At 43.6% G+C, this 18899-nt stretch overlaps 2 protein-coding genes across 2 annotated transcripts; both read left to right on the top strand.

Moving 5' to 3' along the window:
- Positions 1–3913: 3913 nt before the first annotated feature.
- On the top strand, positions 3914–5753 carry LOC121854178. Its single transcript, XM_042348644.1, has 5 exons — positions 3914–3936; positions 4378–4734; positions 4946–5120; positions 5273–5378; positions 5572–5753. Exons 1-5 carry the CDS (start codon positions 3934–3936, stop codon positions 5714–5716), a joined length of 786 nt encoding a protein of 261 aa, XP_042204578.1. The 5' UTR covers positions 3914–3933; the 3' UTR covers positions 5717–5753.
- A 10182-nt stretch (positions 5754–15935) lies between these two features.
- On the top strand, positions 15936–17859 carry LOC121854177. Its single transcript, XM_042348643.1, has 5 exons — positions 15936–15966; positions 16408–16773; positions 16985–17159; positions 17312–17417; positions 17613–17859. Exons 1-5 carry the CDS (start codon positions 15964–15966, stop codon positions 17755–17757), a joined length of 795 nt encoding a protein of 264 aa, XP_042204577.1. The 5' UTR covers positions 15936–15963; the 3' UTR covers positions 17758–17859.
- The last annotated feature ends 1040 nt before the right edge of the window (positions 17860–18899 follow it).

The raw sequence follows: 18899 nt of genomic DNA, 5'->3' as shown, positions 1-18899 counted from the left end.
AAGCCCGAACTTTGCCCTAGGTGGTACAACACGTACCACAATAGAAAAAAAAATCGCACCCATTAAAAAACCAAATGAATTCAACACGATAAGGACCATGGAAGTGTCAACGTTAAATAGACACGACCATAAGGAGAAAAAAGAACTTCCTTTGGTCCAGCCAGAGCTCTAAAACGAGAGCAGTTAGTTTTCACTTTACACCTACAGTACGCGTACCTCAAGTTGTACACTGTGACTACTATTGACCTCGGATATCCCGCGTAAGAAATAAAACCTTTTTCCCGTCAAGACCGCCACGGCGTTTACGGGAGGTGGTTACTCTTGTCGGAGGGTAAACTGACAAGCGGGTATTTTCTGCAGGCTTTATAACTTGCGAAGATCTGATGTCTTGATGACTTCACTTTCGCAGATGGCCTACCTGGTGTATAACGGGGGCGTCTCTATGGGTCGGCTAGTATAACCACATACTATACGATAACCAACCATTTAACTGATAAACGAAAAGGCAACTAACAAACATTTTGAGTGTTCTTCCTCTTAATATTTTAAGAATTGGTCACGGCCTCCCACCCCCCCAGAAAAAATAAAATAAAATAAGAATAAGAAGTTAAAAGTTGATAGGCAATATAATGCTTCTTCAACATCTTTTTTCACGTATTTTCTAAATTCTTTAAAAAACGGTGCACATATACCACTTGGTGTTGCCAATCCCTTCTCCCTGAGATCTGAACCCCCGAATTCGAAGCTTTTTCTAGTGAACGGGAGGAAGAGGAGGGTGTTGCGGTAGTTGTCTTTTTATGGGGAGGAGATCGTGTAATAGTAGAGGGGTGAGGACGGAAATGTATTGGTTGGGAGAGATTACAATGCAGGATAACATTTTGACATTAGTGATAGTTTCCTCAAAGTAATCGTCTAACTAGCCAGCTAAGAATACTAAAGTTGAAATAAAATGAGAAGGGGATGAATTCATGTTCTAAGCAAAAGGGGCATTTATGAGCAAGTGGATAATGGAAATTTTTGAACATATCTTATAGTAGCAGCGATGTTTTTGTTAAGCCATTTGACTGCGAAATGGAGCTTTACCAGCCGAATAAAATCGTCTGGCGGTAATCAAAATAAAATAGATATAAATACATAATAGTGAAAAGATTAGTTAAAACAATCAGGAAGTGGGCACCACAATTATTTTGATGCAAACGTCATACCAACAAAAATAATTCAGTTGGCTGCTGCCCGGTATAGAATCGGCAAACCACATAGTTCAGTTGTCCCAAACAGTGAGGCTAAATGAGTAAAAAAAAAATTGTTGCAAAGTGATATAGCTACTGCCTAAAGGTCTTAAATAATCAAGTTGCTTCTGCGTTGTGCACGGGAGGGAACCTTCGGATCCTCACTCCGCTACCCTGGTTAACAAATTTATTGGCAAAGGGTGGAGTACAGTTTGCCTATTCTGAGTAATTAAGTCAGGTCTTGACACTGAGGGTGCTATCACTTCACACTACCATGCAGGACAGTGGTTCATATACAAAGAAATAGATCATATTCATTAATAGTATACATAGGTCATAATCATGTGGGGTGACATCACTGTTCACTGCCACACAGGACAGTGGTTCATATCCAATAGATCATATTATTAGTGTACGAAGTAAAATTACATATGTCTGATATTACATTATCTCGCTACTATATGGCATAGACAGACTGACGCCAGAATAGTATTCTGACTTTTGGGCCAGGAACTGTATGTAGGGTGGACTTTTGGTCTATGGACCAAAATTGTCCTCAATTTTCCAGTCTGGAGCATTTAGGTTAGGATAGGTTGCGTTACGTTACGTTACATTATTATATTGTTGTTTTGAACCATGACCTCAAATGTTCGGGGGTCGTGGTTCATGGCCCAAACACCCTGGGATCGTGGCCCATGACCCAAACATCCGGGGGTCATGGCCCACGGTCCAAACGTTCTACATTCCGGCAGAATATAGAGACAGTCGATAAGAAGTATAAGCTGCAACAATTAAAGCACTCAGAATGAATGGAAAAGAACATTTATTCTACCTAACGCTTAATAATGTAAACGAGTGGCTACTACTAATAACTGCCACACTGGTTGCTTGAAATACTGGGTATCACTTGTATTTGTATTCTCATCATAACTGCCTCATGGAAATGAGAGGACACAACATTATTCTACTCTGTTCGGGGGTCATGGTCCATGGTCCAAACGTTCTACATTCCGGCAGAATATAGAGACAGTCGAGAAGAAGTATAAACTGCAACACTTAAAGCACTCAGAATGAATGGAAAAGAACATTTATTCTAACTAACGCTTAATAATGTAAACGAGTGGCTAATACTAATAACTGCCACACCCTGGTTGCTTGAAATACTGGGTATCACTTGTATTTGTATTCTCATCATAACTGCCTCATGGAAATGAAAGGACACAACATTATTCTACTCTGTAAATTGTCTTCAATGATTCGAGCAGAAGTTGGGTGGTGGAGCCAGGGAAGGCAGGGGATTGGGAAGTCGAGTGCACTGCATACAAACTTTATTATTTAACACCTTTAAACAACAGTACTGTCGCTGTGCATCATAAATTGCACATTTCATAATAATAATAAAAACATTGTCTTTTTTTTGCCATTTAACCTCACTGTTTGGCATAACTGAACCAATTGATTTGCTAATTCTACACCGGACTGCAGCCAACTGAACTATATTTCTTTACATCAAATTTGTATTATAATAATTTTGTGGTGTCCACCTCCTGATTGTTTTTATTGCTAATTAATCCCTTCGTTACGATGTCCTCTTATGTATTTTATTCTAGCTACCACCAGACGATTTTATTTGAATGGGGAAATTCATCTTGTAACCAAGGGTTAAACAAAACTTGGTTGCTTCAACAAGATATAGATTCAAACATATCAATAACCCATCCTCCCATCCTAATGTAACTTTGGTGTTGTCATCTGGCAGCACTAGACGATTACACTCAGCTGAGGAAACCTTATCGATATTATTAAAGCGTTATTCTATATTGTAATCTTCCCAACCAAATAAGAAACGGTAAGCTTTCACTCTTCACCCCCCCCCCCCCGTCATCCCCTCCCCCACAGAAAGACGCCATTTCCGGCATTCCCCTCCCATACCGTTTGGGATTCCGACCTCAGAGAGAGGATTGGCAAGGCTAATGTGGCAAACGCAGGGATGGAGCCAACTGTAAAATTCCCTGTTTTTACGTAGATATTCATATTTGTCTTTAACGGTGAAATTATTTATAACACTCGTGTCCTCTCTCTCTCACTCACTCTCTCAATTATATGCCTGTTGTTCATATGTTCGAATATCCATTTCTTTATTCACCACACTCCTTTGTATCGTACTATACTGATGTATCTAAACGGTCACATCAAATGTGAATCTTTATTTCCACGTTTGCAGGCAACACCAGCACCTTTTTATATAATTTTATTTAAGTTTCAACACACACATACGCACGCATCCCATACTAGCTAATAGTATTTCGAGTAGTCAGTTTTATGAATCCTTCATATTGATTTAACTATTTATTCAGTGTTCACATACGAGTTATAACGCGTATCTAGATAATAGGAACTAAGTATAACTTTGTGCTACAGACTCATCAATGACCTAAGTGATCTGTTCACTACATAATACAACACAAGAGAAGTATTTGGGTAAGATAATTTAGACTCGTCTCTGAGGTGGGGTTGAGTGTACGGCACCTAGACTACGGAGATTGCTACCTTGGTTGTTATGGTAACTGCTCCAAATATTAGCCAATGAAAGCTTCTTTCGCTAAACATTCTGCCAATAATCACCATTGTCGACCGTATAAAAGGGGCGGCTCTTACCGTGGGATTTCAGTGTGCTGCATCACCCGATATAACGAATTTGTTCATGGTCAGTCTTGTTGTGTTTTTTTAAATTTGTATAACTTGTTTTTAAGAACTTGGTTTTTCAATTAATTTGGTTTTGAATTTGTTTGTTTACGTAATATTTCTAGATACTTCTGCGTCGAAGGGTATGTAATTCAGTTGTTTAAAAAAAATATTATATTTAACTACAGTAAATTGACGCCTCGGTTGCATAAAAATTAACTTTTGAATGTTGGGTCACTAAAAAATTATGTAATTTCTATAATGAAACTAAAGGTTTACTTTATGTACTACCTAAGACAAAATGCATAAATTTTTATTTTGTACTTGTAAATTAACTTCCTTTATAACTACTCGAATGTTTAAATAAACTATTGAGCTTACTTATATTAGTAAGCTACGTAATTCTGTCTTGCTCAATTTAATATACTAAACACGCTACACCATATTTCAAATCTACCTCCAGATGAAGGCAATAATCCTTATGTTCGTGACGACTGCCGTCTGGGCGGAAGACTTGTACGACGGAACACGTGTTATCTTTGGTGCGGGTGACTTCTCCCAGCGTTCTTCAGGCCAAACTTCACAAGGACAACGGCCTGGGGAAGTCTTCACTTCGGGCCTGACTTCGGATGACCAACGTCCAGTCTTCATTACGAGCCACACTTCACAGGGCCAACAACCAGGACAAATCTTCACTTCTGGCAAGGCTTCACCAGGCCCAGAGCAAGTTTTCTCAAGTTTACCTTCACCAATCCCTTTCTCATCCAAGCTGACAACTTTACCCAATAATCGGTATTGTGATCATGCACGCAGACCTTTAGTAAGTTCAACAGTATGCACTTGGTAATTTAAGACCACAAATTATCCTTTCAAAACTACTTTTGATACTAAACTCGTGTTGAATACTTGTTAAAAGTCGTCCAATAGACTTTAACCAATTAAAGATGTTGTGCCCTTCAGGTCTCTCAAATAAAATTAATACTGTAAAGTAATATCTCGCCTTCATGATCTCATAACTCCTTTTTCTACAGGTGGACGAGGTGTTCCAGGGCAGGGCCTACCATTTCTCCTGGTGCCATGATGGCGGCCGCTCCTACACCTGGTACGATGCCATCCATCATTGTCAGGGACTGGGCAACGGTTTTCAGGCCATCAGTATAGAGCGCCCAGACGAAGACTCCTTCGTGGCTGGAGTTCTTAGAACTTGTGAGTGTTTCGTGACCTCGGTTATCGTGCGTATTCTGCTATTGAAAAAGTAACTGAAAGTGGTCTAGGTTGTTTTATCCTAAAATATTTCTTTTAAAGTTAACCTAAATAACATTGGTATTTGCTATTTATCGTTTCAAATGTTTCTACAGACCAGATCGGGGACATCTGGACAAGCGGCAGTACATTGAGCACTTATCAGTGGTTCTGGCAGACTGGGGTCTCCACGGGTTACACAAACTGGTCTAACACCGGCAGGTTAGTCGGTAGCCTTTTACACAGGAAATAAAAATTTCCATGGTTGCTTAAAGAACTAAAATTCCTTTTCGTTAGACTTCACTAGTTACTAAAGTTATTTACAAAATAAACCGGTCATTTTAGAACTGAAATGTACATCCAGGGCTCGTGTATATTGATCTGTAACTGCTTTGTCTTCCTTTTACTTGGCCAGGCTTGGAAGAAGTCAACCAGACAACGCAGACGGTAACGAGCAGTGCCTGGCGGTGGTGAACAGCTTAGGCATCGGGTGGCACGACTCTCGCTGCAACACTCTCCGACCTGTAATCTGTGAGACAGAGGCGTTCTACAGGCAGTAATTTTATAACTTCATGATGTTTATATGTTTAATAGCATTCGTAAGACAAAGTCTAGATAACTTGTAAACATATGCATAATTTTTAATAAAGTCGTCACAATGTCTTGCCTGTTTGTTGTCATGACTACTACAGTGTACGTAATTTTTTCCCTGAAAATGAATCCCTCTGCAGCAACCTAGACATGGTGATTAAACATTACAGCTTTCGAAGGTTTAAGTGCATCTATTGTAATGCGGGGACATGATTTATAACGGAACTAATAAGGCCTTAAATCTACGTAAGAATTGAATTCCCGTTGACCATCTACGTAATTAAAAGGTTTATAGAAGTGTGTAGCCTGGTAGACTTTATATTTGATCGTCTTGATTGTGTTTTGCAGTCGCTAGGGAAAAGTATGTCTGACAGTTTCCCTGTATCAGAAAAAATAATTACACAACACATCGTTAGGACCTCTAATTCAATTTGACTGGAATTAACATGTTTGGTGCGAGTATCATTGGCAGCGCAACACGGGGTATAAAATACTATATATGAAAAGTATATTATTAAATATATCCAGAGCTTTAATAATCACAAAGCTTACACATGGTAAGCGCAGGTTTCCATTAAGCAAGAGTAAATACCGATTTCGCAAAAGCCTCGAAGAAACGACATGAGAACCAAGCAATGTAATGTACAGCAACGCAACAAGCCCGAACTTTGCCCTAGGTGGTACAACACGTACCACAATAGAAAAAAAAATCGCACCCATTAAAAAACCAAATGAATTCAACACGATAAGGACCATGGAAGTGTCAACGTTAAATAGACACGACCATAAGGAGAAGAAAGAACTTCCTTTGGTCCAGCCAGAGCTCTAAAACGAGAGCAGTTAGTTTTCACTTTACACCTACAGTACGCGTACCTCAAGTTGTACACTGTGACTACTATTGACCTCGGATATCCCGCGTAAGAAATAAAACCTTTTTCCCGTCAAGACCGCCACGGCGTTTACGGGAGGTGGTTACTCTTGTCGGAGGGTAAACTGACAAGCGGGTATTTTCTGCAGGCTTTATAACTTGCGAAGATCTGATGTCTTGATGACTTCACTTTCGCAGATGGCCTACCTGGTGTATAACGGGGGCGTCTCTATGGGTCGGCTAGTATAACCACATACTATACGATAACCAACCATTTAACTGATAAACGAAAAGGCAACTAACAAACATTTTGAGTGTTCTTCCTCTTAATATTTTAAGAATTGGTCACGGCCTCCCACCCCCCCAGAAAAAATAAAATAAAATAAGAATAAGAAGTTAAAAGTTGATAGGCAATATAATGCTTCTTCAACATCTTTTTTCACGTATTTTCTAAATTCTTTAAAAAACGGTGCACATATACCACTTGGTGTTGCCAATCCCTTCTCCCTGAGATCTGAACCCCCGAATTCGAAGCTTTTTCTAGTGAACGGGAGGAAGAGGAGGGTGTTGCGGTAGTTGTCTTTTTATGGGGAGGAGATCGTGTAATAGTAGAGGGGTGAGGACGGAAATGTATTGGTTGGGAGAGATTACAATGCAGGATAACATTTTGACATTAGTGATAGTTTCCTCAAAGTAATCGTCTAACTAGCCAGCTAAGAATACTAAAGTTGAAATAAAATGAGAAGGGGATGAATTCATGTTCTAAGCAAAAGGGGCATTTATGAGCAAGTGGATAATGGAAATTTTTGAACATATCTTATAGTAGCAGCGATGTTTTTGTTGAGCCATTTGACTGCGAAATGGAGCTTTACCAGCCGAATAAAATCGTCTGGCGGTAATCAAAATAAAATAGATATAAATACATAATAGTGAAAAGATTAGTTAAAACAATCGGGAAGTGGGCACCACATAATTATTGTAATATAAACTTCATGCGAACAAAAATATTTAGGTTGGGTGCTGTCCGTAATAGAATCGGTAAACCACGTTGTTCAGTTGTCCCAAACAGTGAGGCTAAATGAGTAAAAAAAAAAAAAATTGTTGTTTTAAAGTGATATAGCTGCTGCCTAAAGGTCTTAAATAATCAAGTTGATTCTGCGTTGTGCACGGAAGGGGAATAGATTTCTTCGGGCCATGTTCACTCTGTGGTTGAGTTCTTTCACCCTGGGACAGTAGTACCAGTAATCATTGTACTGTCTTGATGTGGGTTTTGTTTTTGGGATAGCCTCTTCTGCCGCTTGGTGAAACGCCTCGACCAATTTTTGGTGGAGGGTTGTCTCGTCTACGGGTGCTGCGCCGGCCGGCTGTGATTTTTCGCGCCACTTAGCCAGGTGTTTCTTAAAGAGTCCCCAGTCTGCCTTTTGGGTATTGTATCTCCATCTCGGGGGGGGTGGAGTGGGGAGTTTGTTCACCTTCAGCGTTGTTAGGGTGGCGAAGTGGTCGCTGGTCAGCGTGGGGTGTAGCTGCCAGGAGGCCGAAGGCTGTAGTGCACTGGAGACGAAGGTTAGATCTAGCCTTCCTCCCCTAGTGTGGGTGGGCTCTCCGGTGTTCAGGAGGCAGATCTCGGGTGTATCTTGAAAGGTGGTGTATAGGTGTAGGCCGTCTTCATTTGTGGGGCTTGCCGAGCTTAGGAAGGGATGATGTGCGTTGAAATCCCCTCCTATGAGTGTGGCGTGGTCAGCGGCCGAAGCAAATAATTGAGTAACCTCCAGTGAGCCCCTTGGGTTCTTGTAGATGTTGTGAACAGTTAATTCCCGTTCTTGGAGGGTTACTTTGACGGCCTGTGTCTCGATGTTTTCCCCACATGGAAATTGCTGCGTGACCTCGGAGGAGGGTATGCTTGACTTGACCAAGATCATACATCCTCTTGTTGACGCCTGCGTGAAATGCCTCCTGTATGTCTTGAAACCACTGAATTTGAAACAGTGGTGTTCTTGTAGAAGTGTTTCTTGTAGCAGTATGATGTCAAGCTTGTCCTTGGCTGCTGCTTCTTGTAGGAGGTGTTTCTTGTTTTTGATGCCCTGAGCATTCCATGTTAGGATGTTCAGGGTGCTGATGTTTTCCACCACTGTTTCATCGCGGACTTCTGGTGGTCCTCGATGGAAATGTCCAAGTCCGATTCCAACTGGATCAGGTTCATATCTTCTTGTTCTGTGGTTTTTGCCTTCTGGGCCGTGGTTCGGTTCAGGGGAGTTGAAACGTCCAATTTCTTTCTGGGAGCTGTCGGTATCTTGGGTTCTCTGGTGGCCTTCTTCGGTGTAGAGTGTACCTCGGCTGTCACTCGTGTGAGGACCGGCGTGGCTTCCTCCACTGAGGTGGCTGGAGCTGTGGCGACTTGCCCGAGGACGCTCCCCATGAGTATTTGGAGCTGTGTGGGTTGGATCTTGTGGCCCAGTAGTCCGGCTAGGCCCTCCGCGAAGGTTGTCAGTACCTTGGCTAGGTCTGATACGTGTATCATTCCTTCTGGTGCCTTGGTGTGTGCTTCTTTTGTCTTTTTCGTGGTTGTCGTTGTCTGCTGCTTGGGTGGCTGAGGTATGGCCGTAGTGAGGCCAGGAAACTGGGCTGCACTTTGGGTGTTGACCGGCTGAGGAGGTTGGCTTTGTTGTTTTGGCCTTTGGGTTCCCCACACGAAGGTACTTGGTGGGGCTGGTGTGCAGGCGGTGGGGGCCGGTCTTGCTGCTGGTCGGTTTGCCTGGATCCTCTTTGTCCTCTCGGAGCATCCAGGGTTCCAGGCGTGGTGTTTGCCCCCGCAGTTGGCACACTTGGGGGCAATTTTTTCTCCATTTTTCAACTTGGTGAGGCAGGAGTGTGTGCCGTGCTTCTGTGCGCAGACTGCGCAGATTTCCTTGTACGTGCACCTTGTTTGATGGTGCCCGTATTTCTGGCATCTGAAGCACCGCAGGGGCTCTGGGACGAAGGGCCTCACTTCGTAGATCCCCCAGGTTTTGAGGTCTATGGTGCTGGGGGGTGAACTGTAGTGCGTTATGAGCACTCGTTTTGTGGTGGCCGTCTTGTCGGACGGGGGAGAGCATCTCTCGGCTTTTAGGATCTTCGGGTGGTTCTCCAGGGGTTCGAGGGATAGTTCCTTTGGGTACCGGAGGACTACCGACTTCATCAGTTTCTGGGCGGGGTCCAGCTTGGTTGATGCAACGGTGGTGGTGTTTTGCAGGTAAGTGTCGAGGGTGGTGGCGGAGTCCTTGTCTTTGGGGTGAATAATCATCTCCCCCTTTAGGTTGGGCAGCATTAAGAACTTGGCCAGTGGATTTAGCATTTCCATCTCTGTGATGGCGGCATATGTCGTTTTTGTGTCCGTTTTCGTGATCCGGAATTTTGGCAGTGTCGTTGGAGGTGAGCTGGTGGTGGTGATGGGTGCCTTTTGGGCTGCTTGACGGCATTCGTTTCCCGAAGAAGCACGTCGGCGTTTTTTGTTTTCTACCTTCGTCCAGTTGTCGTCCTCAGTGGCGGTAGCAGTGGTGGTGGAGTTGTTGGAGGTGGTGGCAGTGTTCCTGCTTTTTAGGGCTTTATTGAAGGCGCGTAACTGGTCCGCTTTCTCTGTGCGGAGCCTGTCGTAGTTCGGGTCGTCAGGTTGGCGGTTCAGGCGCGGGTCTCGGTTAGGAGGGCGTACGCGCTCCATAACCGGTGGTTGTTGTTTTTTGTTTTTTTTTATTAAAACCTACCTATTCCGGTTGAGTAAGTAGCAGAGGAATTTCAGCACTCCCCACTGGCTGGTGGTCGTAGAGTGGTTCCTGAGCTTCTCTCCCGGAGCCCCGTTGGGGAAGCTTACTTCCTAGTGTATGTGACTGCTCACTTATAGACGTGAGCTAAGTGTGCCTATTGGGGAAGGATAAGGATTGCTACCCTCTTTCCAGGTGGACACGCACGATCACGGTTTTCCTAGAAAGACTCGGCTGGGATGGGTTTTTGCTCCAACCCCCTTTCGTGTTCACAATCTCCTGGGAGGGAGGTGAACAGTTACAGGGGGGACCGCAGGACGAATACACTTTTGAGGGTGCAGGTCCCTAGGCCAGAGCGAAAAAAGGAAAAATAGCAGTAGAAGGAAAAGAGTTCAAACCACGTCGGGAATATCGCGCTATAGCTGCTCTCCAGCTGGAGTGTGGGTCACTCACACCACCAGTGGGGAGGGCAAGCTAATGCTCGATAAACCGAAAACGCTCGTGAGTTGTTGTCGACGATGTCAGTGGTGGATGGTCCGGTCCGGGAAGATGGCCAACAATGGCACAAGAGAGAGGGCGGTCTTCACAGACATCTCCTGCAAGTCATAGTTATGGATACCAGGGAAGAGAAGGAAGAAATAAAAAACGTAAGTTGGCTCAAGTGGTGCTCCGAACTGAACGAGCACACCTCCCTTGGCAAAATGTGGGCCCAGATCCGAAGGGCATCTGGGAAGGCAACACCACCACCACCAACCCATCCCAACCCAGAAGAGGAAGCCGAGAGACTTGCAAAACTGTTCTCTGACCGAGCAGCAACGAAAAACCTCCCGAGACAGGCGGAGGAGACACAACGGCGTCTGCGACAGGTCAGACTCCAGATGACCGAAGAGACCTGCAAGAACTCCAGAAGTCGCTAAAACGAAGCAAGGACACAGCACCAGGGGCCGACATGATAACCTACTCCATGCTTTCCCATGCCGGTACAGCCGGACACGAGGTTCTGCTACAAGTCATCAATGCTTCGTGGACAGCGCAAAGACTCCCACCGGAATGGAAGAAGGCAGATATACAGCCCATTCCGAAGCCCAGAGAACCAGACAAACCGAGGCCCATCTCCCTTCTCAGCTGCATAGCGAAGACGGGAGAAAGAATGGCTCTCAACCGACTCAAGTGGAAAGTAGACAGCCCACACCCTCACATCTTTGCTTACACCGAGAACACCGGCACAGGCAACAACATCGCCGAGATACTCAGCACAGTGGACTACAAACCAGCTCTGGTGGTCTTCCTCGACCTGGAGAAGGCCTTCGAACTAGCAAATCCACTGGCCATTACAACGACGCTCGCTGAAAAAGGCGTCAAAGGAAGGTTGCTGGGGTGGATCCAGAACTACCTCACACAGAGAGAAGCAAGAGTACGCTTTCAGGGAGCAACCTCAAGCTACAGGGTCCATGAAAACGGAACCCCACAAGGAGGCATCCTCAGTCCAATGCTGTTCAATGTCCTGATGGAAAATCTTGTCAAATTTCCTTTCAAACAAACAGCCAAGCTCCTATGCTATGCAGACGACTTACAGCTTATAGTAAGAGGATCAAACAGACTAGCCAACACGCAACACGCACTCCAACTTATAGAAGAGGAGTGCAACAGACTTGGACTCAAGATAAATCCAGCCAAGTCGAAAGCGATGGCCATCTGCACAGACACACCAGACAAGATGCTCTCCATACAAAACATGCCGGTAGTCTGGACCAACACCCACCAGTGTCTTGGAATCTGGTTTGACCAGAAACTCACTTTCAAGCCGCAACTCGAGTATCTCAGGCACAGGACGAAGAGCAGACACAATGTAATGAGGTCGCTCACCAGCACAACCGCAGGAGCAAACCTCCACGGCCGCCATCAGATCGCTGGTAGATTACAGTGCTCCAGCACTCATTGGACTGAGAGAAGACCAGATAGCTAAGCTAGAAGTCATCCAAGATAATGCTCTCAGGACCATGCTCGGAGCACCCATGTAGACCAGAATTTGCAATTTGCAAATGGAAACCGAACTACCACCCCTGGCAGTACGAGTCAAGCAGGTGACAGCCGGTCTCCTCGCCAAAATCTGTAGATCAGATAAGCCCACAGCTGCCAAAATTCGAATCAGTGCCTCCCTCCACCTCGACCACAGAGTGCGAGGGGCCACCTGGTCGCACGAGGCAAGCGAGGTCATCCGACACCTGCAAGCAGAAACACTCGTCAAGAACAACCAAGACACACGAGACAATGGTTACGTAGTTCCTCCAACATGGAGCCCTCCACCAGCCACATTCAAAATTACCGACCTAGGCGATAGTAAAGCCAACCTCCAGAAGGAGGACCTCAAAAAAATAACTCTGGAAGCCATAGCCACCGAGACACCGGCTGATGCAGCATCATACTTCACAGACGGCTCTGTGGATCCAAAACATCATACATCCGGAGCGGCCTTCTACACCCAAGGTCAGACCCTCCGATGGGGACTTTCTAATGACTGCTCCACCCTACAAACAGAGCTGGTAGCAATCTCAAAGGCCCTACAACACGCTGCAACACAACACAACAAGTCCACCATAATTCACACGGACTCGAAATCGGCCATGCAGGCGCTGCAACACAGTCAACCAAGAGACAACGTTCACATCATAACCTCGATCCTCGCACAGCTACAGGAATTCCAAAGACAAAACCGCCCAGTCGTCTTACACTGGATTCCCAGTCATGTCGGGATCGGAGGAAACGACGTGGCAGACGAAGCAGCCAAGGCAGCTACACGTTCTAGTAGCGCACACATTCAAGTTCCAGCAAGCGTGCAACAGATCAAGAATCACCTCAGAAAGACTAGCAAGCTCCACATCAAAAAGAGCTTCCTTCACGCATTCAACGCTGGTTCCCAATCAACCAAATGGTACCTGGTGGCTACAAAAGGGGAACCACCTTTCTCTGACAAGAAAACACCAAGACAAACCCAAGTCAGCCTTCATCGACTACGACTAGGGTACAAGTGCTCCTGGCAGATGTTCGGAAATGGCGTCATGGAATGCACTTACTGTCAGGAGCCAGCAGCCAACCCACTTGAACACTATCTCCTCGACTGCGAAGTCACACAAAGCCTCCGAAACAGAACTCAAATCTCCCAAGAAGCACACATAACACCAGCGGCCACTCTAACCCGAAAGGCCCAAACAGATCACATTCACGACCTTCTCCGGGTCATCACACGATACCCACCACCCAGATAGCTTAGAAAGTATCCTCTCCCAGTTCGGGGGGCGCGCCACTCCGAAACTGACCACGTCCAAGAGTGGGGGTTGGTGGTAAGCGTCCACTGATCGGTGGTCCGCTCACACTTGCAACCTGCAGTATCCTTCCAATCTGCAGGTGGGACCACCTCCAATCCCAATCCGGTCTGGCTGCTCCAGGAGCTCCAGCCGGAACCACCAAACGGGCCGCCTATAGGCAAAGGCCCGTGTCGCACTACGGTCCGACAATCTCAACAACAACAACAACGGGAAATAGATCATATTCATTAATAGTATACATAGGTCATAATCATGTGGGTGACATCACTGTTCACTGCCACACAGGACAGTGGTTCATATCCAATAGATCATATTATTAGCGTACGAAGTAAAATTACATATGTCTGATATTACATTATCTCGCTACTATATGGCATAGACAGACTCACGCCAGAATAGTATGTATTCTGACATTTGGGCCAGGAACTGTATGTAGGGTGGACGTTTGGGCCATTGACCAAAATTGTCCTCAATTTTCCAGTCAGGAGCATTTAGGTTAGGACAGGTTGCGTTACGTTACGTTACATTATTATATTGTTGTTTTGAACCATGACCTCAAATGTTCGGGGGTCATGGCCCATGGTCCAAACGTTCTACATTCCGGCAGAATATAGAGACAGTCGAGAAGAAGTATAAACTGCAACACTTAAAGCACTCAGAATGAATGGAAAAGAACATTTATTCTAACTAACGCTTAATAATGTAAACGAGTGGCTAATACTAATAACTGCCACACCCTGGTTGCTTGAAATACTGGGTATCACTTGTATTTGTATTCTCATCATAACTGCCTCATGGAAATGAAAGGACACAACATTATTCTACTCTGTAAATTGTCTTCAATGATTCGAGCAGAAGTTGGGTGGTGGAGCCAGGGAAGGCAGGGGATTGGGAAGTCGAGTGCACTGCATACAAACTTTATTATTTAACACCTTTAAACAACAGTACTGTCGCTGTGCATCATAAATTGCACATTTCATAATAATAATAAAAACATTGTCTTTTTTTTTGCCATTTAACCTCACTGTTTGGCATAACTGAACCAATTGATTTGCTAATTCTACACCGGACTGCAGCCAACTGAACTATATTTCTTTACATCAAATTTGTATTATAATAATTTTGTGGTGTCCACCTCCTGATTGTTTTTATTGCTAATTAATCCCTTCGTTACGATGTCCTCTTATGTATTTTATTCTAGCTACCACCAGACGATTTTATTTGAATGGGGAAATTCATCTTGTAACCAAGGGTTAAACAAAACTTGGTTGCTTCAACAAGATATAGATTCAAACATATCAATAACCCATCCTCCCATCCTAATGTAACTTTGGTGTTGTCATCTGGCAGCACTAGACGATTACACTCAGCTGAGGAAACCTTATCGATATTATTAAAGCGTTATTCTATATTGTAATCTTCCCAACCAAATAAGAAACGGTAAGCTTTCACTCTTCACCCCCCCCCATCCCCTCCCCCACAGAAAGACGCCATTTCCGGCATTCCCCTCCCATACCGTTTGGGATTCCGACCTCAGAGAGAGGATTGGCAAGGCTAATGTGGCAAACGCAGGGATGGAGCCAACTGTAAAATTCCCTGTTTTTACGTAGATATTCATATTTGTCTTTAACGGTGAAATTATTTATAACACTCGTGTCCTCTCTCTCTCACTCACTCTCTCAATTATATGCCTGTTGTTCATATGTTCGAATATCCATTTCTTTATTCACCACACTCCTTTGTATCGTACTATACTGATGTATCTAAACGGTCACATCAAATGTGAATCTTTATTTCCACGTTTGCAGGCAACACCAGCACCTTTTTATATAATTTTATTTAAGTTTCAACACACACATACGCACGCATCCCATACTAGCTAATAGTATTTCGAGTAGTCAGTTTTATGAATCCTTCATATTGATTTAACTATTTATTCAGTGTTCACATACGAGTTATAACGCGTATCTAGATAATAGGAACTAAGTATAACTTTGTGCTACAGACTCATCAATGACCTAAGTGATCTGTTCACTACATAATACAACACAAGAGAAGTATTTGGGTAAGATAATTTAGACTCGTCTCTGAGGTGGGGTTGAGTGTACGGCACCTAGACTACGGAGATTGCTACCTTGGTTGTTATGGTAACTGCTCCAAATATTAGCCAATGAAAGCTTCTTTCGCTAAACATTCAGCCAATAATCACCATTGTCGACCGTATAAAAGGGGCGGCTCTTACCGTGGGATTTCAGTGTGCTGCATCACCCGATATAACGAATTTGTTCATGGTCAGTCTTGTTGTGTTTTTTTAAATTTGTATAACTTGTTTTTAAGAACTTAGTTTTTCAATTAATTTGGTTTTGAATTTGTTTGTTTACGTATTATTTCTAGATACTTCTGCGTCGAAGGGTATGTAATTCAGTTGTTTAAAAAAAATATTATATTTAACTACAGTAAATTGACGCCTCGGTTGCATAAAAATTAACTTTTGAATGTTGGGTCACTAAAAAATTATGTAATTTCTATAATGAAACTAAAGGTTTACTTTATGTACTACCTAAGACAAAATGCATAAATTTTTATTTTGTACTTGTAAATTAACTTCCTTTATAACTACTCGAATGTTTAAATAAACTATTGAGCTTACTTATATTAGTAAGCTACGTAATTCTGTCTTGCTCAGCATAATATACTAAACACGCTACACCATATTTCAAATCTACCTCCAGATGAAGGCAATAATCCTTATGGTCGTGACGACTGCCGTCTGGGCGGAAGACTTGTACGACAGAAACGACGGAACACGTGTTATCTTTGATGCGGGTGACTTCTCCCAGCGTTCTTCAGGCCAAACTTCACAAGGACAACGGCCTGGGGAAGTCTTCACTTCGGGCCTGACTTCGGATGACCAACGTCCAGTCTTCATTACGAGCCACACTTCACAGGGCCAACAACCAGGACAAATCTTCACTTCTGGCAAGGCTTCACCAGGCCCAGAGCAAGTTTTCTCAAGTTTACCTTCACCAATCCCTTTCTCATCCAAGCTGACAACTTTACCCAATAATCGGTATTGTGATCATGCACGCAGACCTTTAGTAAGTTCAACAGTATGCAATTGGTAATTTAAGACCACAAATTATCCTTTCAAAACTACTTTTGATACTAAACTCGTGTTGAATACTTGTTAAAAGTCGTCCAATAGACTTTAACCAATTAAAGATCTTGTGCCCTTCAGGTCTCTCAAATAAAATTAATACTGTAAAGTAATATCTCGCCTTCATGATCTCATAACTCCTTTTTCTACAGGTGGACGAGGTGTTCCAGGGCAGGGCGTACCATTTCTCCTGGTGCCATGATGGCGGCCGCTCCTACACCTGGTACGATGCCATCCATCATTGTCAGGGACTGGGCAACGGTTTTCAGGCCATCAGTATAGAGCGCCCAGACGAAGACTCCTTCGTGGCTGGAGTTCTTAGAACTTGTGAGTGTTTCGTGACCTCGGTTATCGTGCGTATTCTGCTATTGAAAAAGTAACTGAAAGTGGTCTAGGTTGTTTTATCCTAAAATATTTCTTTTAAAGTTAACCTAAATAACATTGGTATTTGCTATTTATCGTTTCAAATGTTTCTACAGACCAGATCAGGGACATCTGGACAAGCGGCAGTACATTGAGCACTTATCAGTGGTTCTGGCAGACTGGGGTCTCCACGGGTTACACAAACTGGTCTAACACCGGCAGGTTAGTCGGTAGCCTTTTACACAGGAAATAAAAAATTCCATGGTTCCTAAAGGAACTAAAATTCCTTTTCGTTAGACTTCACTAGTTACTAAAGTTATTTACAAAATAAACCGGTCATTTTAGAACTGAACTGTACATCCAGGGCTCGTGTATATTGATCTGTAACTGCTTTATGTCTTCCTTTTACTTGGCCAGGCTTGGAAGAAGTCAACCAGACAACGCAGACGGTAACGAGCAGTGCCTGGCGGTGGTGAACAGCTTAGGCATCGGGTGGCACGACTCTCGCTGCAACACTCTCCGACCTGTAATCTGTGAGACAGAGGCGTTCTACAGGCAGTAATTTTATAACTTCATGATGTTTATCTGTTTAATAGCATTCGTAAGACAAAGTCTAGATAACTTGTAAACATATGCATAATTTTTAATAAAGTCGTCACAATGTCTTGCCTGTTTGTTGTCATGACTACTACAGTGTACGTAATTTTTTCCCTGAAAATGAATCCCTCTGCAGCAACCTAGACATGGTGATTAAACATTACAGCTTTCGAAGGTTTAAGTGCATCTATTGTAATGCGGGGACATGATTTATAACGGAACTAATAAGGCCTTAAATCTACGTAAGAATTGAATTCCCGTTGACCATCTACGTAATTAAAAGGTTTATAGAAGTGTGTAGCCTGGTAGACTTTATATTTGATCGTCTTGATTGTGTTTTGCAGTCGCTAGGGAAAAGTATGTCTGACAGTTTCCCTGTATCAGAAAAAATAATTACACAACACATCGTTAGGACCTCTAATTCAATTTGACTGGAATTAACATGTTTGGTGCGAGTATCATTGGCAGCGCAACACGGGGTATAAAATACTATATATGAAAAGTATATTATTAAATATATCCAGAGCTTTAATAATCACAAAGCTTACACATGGTAAGCGCAGGTTTCCATTAAGCAAGAGTAAATACCGATTTCGCAAAAGCCTCGAGGAAACGACACGAGAACCAAGCAATGTAATGTACAGCAACGCAACAAGCCCGAACTTTGCCCTAGGTGGTACAACACGTACCACAATAGAAAAAAAAATCGCACCCATTAAAAAACCAAATGAATTCAACACGATAAGGACCATGGAAGTGTCAACGTTAAATAGACACGACCATAAGGAGAAAAAAGAACTTCCTTTGGTCCAGCCAGAGCTCTAAAACGAGAGCAGTTAGTTTTCACTTTACACCTACAGTACGCGTACCTCAAGTTGTACACTGTGACTACTATTGACCTCGGATATCCCGCGTAAGAAATAAAACCTTTTTCCCGTCAAGACCGCCACGGCGTTTACGGGAGGTGGTTACTCTTGTCGGAGGGTAAACTGACAAGCGGGTATTTTCTGCAGGCTTTATAACTTGCGAAGATCTGATGTCTTGATGACTTCACTTTCGCAGATGGCCTACCTGGTGTATAACGGGGGCGTCTCTATGGGTCGGCTA

Source organism: Homarus americanus, unplaced genomic scaffold, assembly GCF_018991925.1.
Source record: "Homarus americanus isolate GMGI-L3 unplaced genomic scaffold, GMGI_Hamer_2.0 scaffold32956, whole genome shotgun sequence".
Classification (NCBI taxonomy): domain Eukaryota; kingdom Metazoa; phylum Arthropoda; class Malacostraca; order Decapoda; family Nephropidae; genus Homarus; species Homarus americanus.
Note: the sequence above shows the minus strand (reverse complement) of the source record. Positions and strands in the feature narration are given on the sequence as shown.